The sequence below is a fragment of the Nycticebus coucang genome, chromosome 13, assembly GCF_027406575.1.
Source record: "Nycticebus coucang isolate mNycCou1 chromosome 13, mNycCou1.pri, whole genome shotgun sequence".
NCBI classification, from domain to species: domain Eukaryota; kingdom Metazoa; phylum Chordata; class Mammalia; order Primates; family Lorisidae; genus Nycticebus; species Nycticebus coucang.
This window is the reverse complement of record NC_069792.1, coordinates 34644630-34650747: the sequence shown is the minus strand read 5'-3', so window position 1 is coordinate 34650747 and position 6118 is coordinate 34644630. Positions and strand designations below refer to the sequence as shown.

Below are 6118 nucleotides of genomic sequence, written 5' to 3'. Positions count from 1 at the left end.
AAGGATGCCCTTGTAGTGAGTGGGAAAATGCCCTCACCTGGTGTTCATCACACATTCCTTGGCGTGTTCCTTCAGTGTTGATTTAGTATTCATTGTTCAATAGACTGTTCTCCATTGGAAACTGTCTCTGTTCTGTATGTAATATTTATCAGATGACTCTTGGATGTAAATTTCTTTGCTAGAAGTTGTAAGCATTGACCTGAATTTAACTTTACATGTTAATTGTCTGTTTCTTCATTTGGAGGTAAATGGAATGAGTCAGATGCTGGTGCCTCCATTCTTCTGTCATGCTACTGCTACCCATTGGCCATCTTGGAAGAGTCATGTGATGAAGGTGCTCTTTAAATTAAGCTATGAGTAGCACAGGAACGCTTGCATTTGGTTTTCTGTTGTGTGTGCCTGTTCTTTGCAAGATTTCCATGATGGTTGAGCCCTTCTTGGGAACCTGGAAGCTGGTCTCCAGTGAAAACTTTGAGGAGTACCTGAAAGAACTAGGTGAGAAATACCATTCCTCAAGATTTGAAAACTAGCAAAGCATTTTGTGCATAGGGTTTGCACTTTACAATGAATTTTCCTATGATCTCTCTTTCTTGTGTAATCCTACATGTAATCTTATGTTATCCTATGACAATAACATAGTTTACTTTTGCTTTTTAAATTACTAATACTAATTGTCGCAGTACCCACTTCTTTTCAGTCATAACTCATATATTTATACTCTTTGAAAATACTTCATCTTAACTTACAGTAGAGTGTCTCTTTAGCTTGGCTACTTCATTGAATAGTTTTTGCCAGCTTGAAATTTATAGACAGTAATCACCATAATTAAGTGTATCAATTAAATTTGTTTCAAGGCTTGCTTGAAGTTGTAACTTAAAGAGAGCAATAGCAATAGACAATTTTTGTTAGTTAATTTTTAGAGTTCTCATACATATAAGAGACATGTAAAAAACATTATTTTGAAGAATTCCAAATTTTGATGAGACGAAGAGAACATCTTTACTCATTGAATGTCTCACCATTGGTTATTACTGAGAAGTATATACACTATCTTTTCTTTAGCGCTGACTCAAGTTGAATAGTTAAACATTAATTAAAATGACTTAGTTGTATAATGGCTAAAACTCTTTGCTAATGTTACAAAAAGTACTTATTTAATATGCTTAATATTTAATTAAGAGAAACGTCACTTATAATAAAGTCTATACATAGCTAAAGATTTTCTTTACTTTATTTTTTATTTTATTTATTTATTTATTTTTTGCAATTTCTGGCCAGGGCTGGGTTTGAAACCACCACATCCAGTGTATGGGGCCGGCGCCCTACTCCTTTGAGCCACAGGCACCACCCGATTTTCTTTACTTTTTTTTTAACTTTGACTACAACTATTGCTTACAACAGTGAATTAATGTTTACTCCTTCTCAACAACAAAATAACAATGCTTTATCTCCCATGATAAGGAATCAATGCACTTATAAGTGTAAATTTTTACTTTTTTGTAGTCGTTATTAACTTTCTTGGAGGTATACATGAAAGAAACAAGTTTTTCTCTCTCCGTGGATTTATAGACTCACTTGTTTTAAATTAAAATTGAGGGGCAGATAATAAACTAGGGACTGACAGGCAGAATAGTGCTTCTTTTGACTGGTAGCTGGGGTTAGGCATGGTACAAGAGTAAGAGCTGAGGACCTACTATATGCCAGCACCATGCTTCCTTTCATTTAATCTCCCAGGACATCTGTGAGGAAGGTACTATAGTTACCCCCAGAGAAGATACATAACATGCCAGAGCTAGCAGGTGGCCACGCTGGAGCCCGGGTTTTAACCAGCTCACTCTTCTTTGTGATCCACGTGTCTGCAGTGAGATGAGTCACAGCAGTTCCACAATCTGAAGGAGTCAGCTATTCTCCCCACCTACTGCAGGAGTCAAGTTTGACAATGGAAAATCCCTAGGCTGAATAGGGACAGACTCTAAGCCAAACTGTCCCTGCACTGTTGTCCTAATACTATGTGAGATAAAGTGCAAGCATTCGATCACTTGAAAGTCCGTACGTATGTACATTTTAGATGAAGCACAATAGTCTCAGAAAGTGAATTCAGTTTTTCCAAATGTTAAATATAATTACTGGATATACCTTGTGATTAGGAGGATCTGGCTCAATCCAGATACCAGAGAGAGCACAAAAGAAGTTACTTACTGTACATTATCCAAAACTTGAGTAGGGGAAGTATGTGTTCTTTGAAAATTGTTTTCCAAAATCATTATTAATATTTCTTCTTAAATGCCTTATTAATAATAAAGTGTGCTGGCTTCCATGTCTTACAGGAGTGGATCCTGCAGCTAGGAAATTGGCGGTGTCGGTGAAACCAATTGTCAAGATGAGTGTCAATGGGGAAACAGTGAATATCAAAATAGAAAGTTCTCTCAAAAACAGTGAGATCTCCTTCAAGCTGGGGGAAGAATTTGATGAAACCACAGCAGACAACCGGAAAGTGAAGGTCAGAACTGAATCTTCAGGAAAAAAACTAGGTTGTGATTAGGCATGGTTTATTCATTGTGATTTAATTTATTACCATGTCAGTCTCAACTTCTTCTGTTAATACCTGCCTGGTCTCTGAAGTAAATCCTTTTGCTAACTACCCTGATGGTTAACAACAGGGCTAAAAAAACTCAAATTGTTTTCACTCCCCACTCCATCTCTCTTTGTCATTGTATTTAAAAAAGCATATAGCAGGAACAACTAAGCACAAATAGCTTAGGTATTGTTTGTCTGGGAAAGAGTGCTCATTAACTAATCTCTTGAGACTCCTTCTAGCTTGACAGTATTAAATTAAGACAAGGACCACAGTGAGAATTTTAAAAGAATTTCAAAATAGAAGTTATAAAGTAGTTGCCTAATCTTATGGAAGTTAGGATGTAGTGAATCGCTACTTCTCATCGATTTCTTTATGCATTTGCAGAGCATCGTAACACTAGACAATGGTTCAATGATTCAGGTTCAAAAATGGCTCGGTAAAGAGACAACAGTCAAAAGAAAAATTGTAGATGGAAAAATGGTAATGGTAAGTCTTTTCTAAATTGAAATGTTTACATGCTCCTGTTTGATACATGCCCTAATTGTCTTCACCCTGAATTGGAGGTTTGGATGGGGAACAAAGGAGCATGGCAAGTTTAGCCCATGGTCTACAAGCTCTAATAGATTTCCCTTTGCTTTTAGGAATGCACCATGAATAATATTGTCAGCACCAGAACCTATGAAAAAGTGTGAAGAAAAGGTCCACATCAGTGAAAACTTGTACTTGATGAAGAAATGCCTCAGGGCCAGTGAGTGACTTTACCTAACAAATGCCATCGGTGTAACCTGGTTCTCTATACCTTCAATGAATCCTCAGCAATTAAAAAAAAAAAAAATGAAAAAAAATCATGTGATCTGTGAACAGAAGAAAAGTCCATTATAAATTTGCTCATTAAAAGCATCAAATGCAGTGTAGTTTTGGAGCCATTTGATAATGAGGGTTAGGGAGAGTCTGATGAATTGGTGAGGTGAGAAGTTACTTGCCTATGGTGAGATTGTAATAGCACCAAAAAAAAGTTGCTCCTGTTCTCTACCCATCTGACTGCCACAGTCCTTGAGCTCCTGTCAATGGATTAATTACATTTAGGTACAGGAATTCTATCAAAGTCATGTGAAAGTTCAGATGACTTCAAAGGAAAATATGTTGAAGATATATGCTAAATTGGAACCCAATTTAGGCAGCACAGATTTCAAAAGCCAACATTGCTTTACAGAAGTCTGCCCTGCTTAAAGTAGATAGGTAGATTAAGTGATGATGATAATTATAGAAATAGATGGATGGATGGATAGATAGAGAGATAGGTAGGTAGGTAGATAGATAGATGATAGATAATAGCACAAAATAGAGCCTGGGTACTATACAGTAGTGTTGAGTTGTTACAACACAGCATTTAAATGGTAATTGCCTCACTTCCCATAAATCCATTTAAAATAACCAGGCTGGTGTAGCTATCACCACTGTTTACAACTTAGCCTTTTCAGAATGACCTTTTTAAAATACCAGTCCTGAATTTCTAAATGCCTAGTAAGACTATAGTTGTTAAAGCTACACAAATTTTCTTAATAGTGTCACTAAATGCTGTTGATTGGAATCAATACTCTTAGGGATTACAGTAAAATAGAGTAGTGGAGGTAAAATTAAAGAGTAAGGCCTGAAAAACTGAAAGTTCCTGTAGCACTGGAAAGAGGAAAAGAGAAAAAAGAAGAATTGTGTAAATAATTATGCTATGCCTTATATCAAAACATAGATCGTAATTGGTTAAATGTATATCCCAAGAATCATGTTTAATATGCACTAGAATAGAATAGAATTTTATAGCTGAGCCCCTTGAGATTTTAGTATCCCAGCACTTCTTTAAATGACTAAAATCACATAAAATTTGACTAGGCCTTTATTTATTGATGCACGTTAACTACTTGCTTCCTGCCCAACACCTCTTGTTCTCACAATAATTATTAACTGCGATTGTACTGTTTGTCAAGAGGATAACTCCAGGGTTGCAAGGAAAATCTGTGAATTTATTTTACAGAAAGAATGAATGCCCTTAAAGAAGTTGCAGCTAAGACTGTACTTAGGGATCATTTCTATAGTTTGTTACTAGAGAAATTTCTCCGAATGTGTAGAAGAAAAAAACAAACAATAAGATGCAGCTAACTCCTGATGTCCAGAAGTCTAGCTACTCGAAGTGTTATCTGAGAAGAAAAGCAGTATCGACTTCTCCCTTCAGTTACCTAAAATTCCACCACCCCCACCCCCTTATTCCCTAGCCACATAAGCCCTCTCTGCTTTATTTCTTTGGGAAGATGAATCTGAGAGATTTTACTTCTTGCTTTGGCCAAATCATAAAAATCTCTCTATCTACCTAAGCACCAACATCCCAGTCTGACTCCAGATGCATGTCAGGTATACGAGCCTAAATCTGGGGTTCTACAATAATTTGTCATCCAAACCCTGTGAGAAGTTAAATGCAAAAAAGGGGCACTATTGAGAATTACATCTGGACAGCAGATTAACTGGCACTGCTCCAGGAAAACAGGGGTTCTGGCCACCTAAATAAGGGTGAAATTGAAAGGTAATGAACAAAAGGACTAAAACATGGGGTTGGGGTGTGAACTGAATCCCCAGGAAAGGCCCTAGGGCTGTCACACTGAATCCTGAAGACATCTGGGCCCTTAGCTGCATACCAGAAGTGATGGCGCAGAGTGAGCCACACAGCTGGTGACTCACGCAGGCAGCTAGACAGTATTAAATTATGACAAGAACCAAAGTGAGAAAGTGATTTTTGTGATGACCTGTCTTTCCCCTTTCCTAAAGGACTCAAGTATACAAAATGCCAAAATGTAACTATGCTCGCACTATAGAAGTCAAGTTAAAATAATTTGTTTTGAACCTTCTGAATAGTATTTAATTTTCAAACTTCATGAACAAAAATGCAGTAAACATAAAGGGACATGCTTTTCTTTGCTGGCTATAAAAAGACAACTGACTATCCTAAAGACAGTAACCAAAATTAGGTGAAACATCTAACCCCCAAATTACATATACTCTTCTAATTTCAATCTTAAACATTTAGAGGAAAAATCTAGTCTATTCATTTTGGAGTTTGGTGTCCTGGCCACATGTTCTTTTTCCAGGAAGGAGGCCAGGGATCATCTAACCACCAGTCCCAATGATAGAATGGGACTTGCTGGTTACCCCAGAAACACATGCAGTGAAATGGAACGGGGTTTGAGAACCAGTGAGAGCTAAACTTGAACCCTACTTCTGCCACTGGCAGCTACGGGAGCATGCGTGAGCTGCTCTAGCACTTTAGATTTCTCTTTTATAAAGTACAGACTTATCTACTTCGCAGGCTTGAGGGAAGGGTAAATGTAATCCCTCATGTCTTCTCATTTTTTCCCAGACCTCCTTCCCAGACTATCAGGCAATCAGAATGCAGAGAGTAGGAACAATGTAATTGGTTAGCTTGTGCCCTCCAACCCTGAGCAGAAAAAGCCAGAACTGGGGAGTGTCTCAGTAGAAGTAAGCTTAGAGCAGGGT

General features: G+C 37.5%; 1 protein-coding gene and 1 pseudogene across 1 annotated transcript; both read left to right on the top strand.

Moving 5' to 3' along the window:
• Positions 1-332: 332 nt before the first annotated feature.
• On the top strand, positions 333-3469 carry LOC128563903 (fatty acid-binding protein 9-like). The gene is made up of 4 exons (XM_053559438.1): positions 333-495; positions 2328-2500; positions 2963-3064; positions 3220-3469. The coding sequence occupies exons 1-4, from the start codon at positions 354-356 to the stop codon at positions 3268-3270; spliced, it is 468 nt and encodes a 155-aa protein (XP_053415413.1). The 5' UTR covers positions 333-353; the 3' UTR covers positions 3271-3469.
• Positions 3470-4639: 1170 nt separating this feature from the next.
• Positions 4640-4742, top strand: LOC128564238 (uncharacterized; annotated as a pseudogene).
• Positions 4743-6118: the final 1376 nt, after the last annotated feature.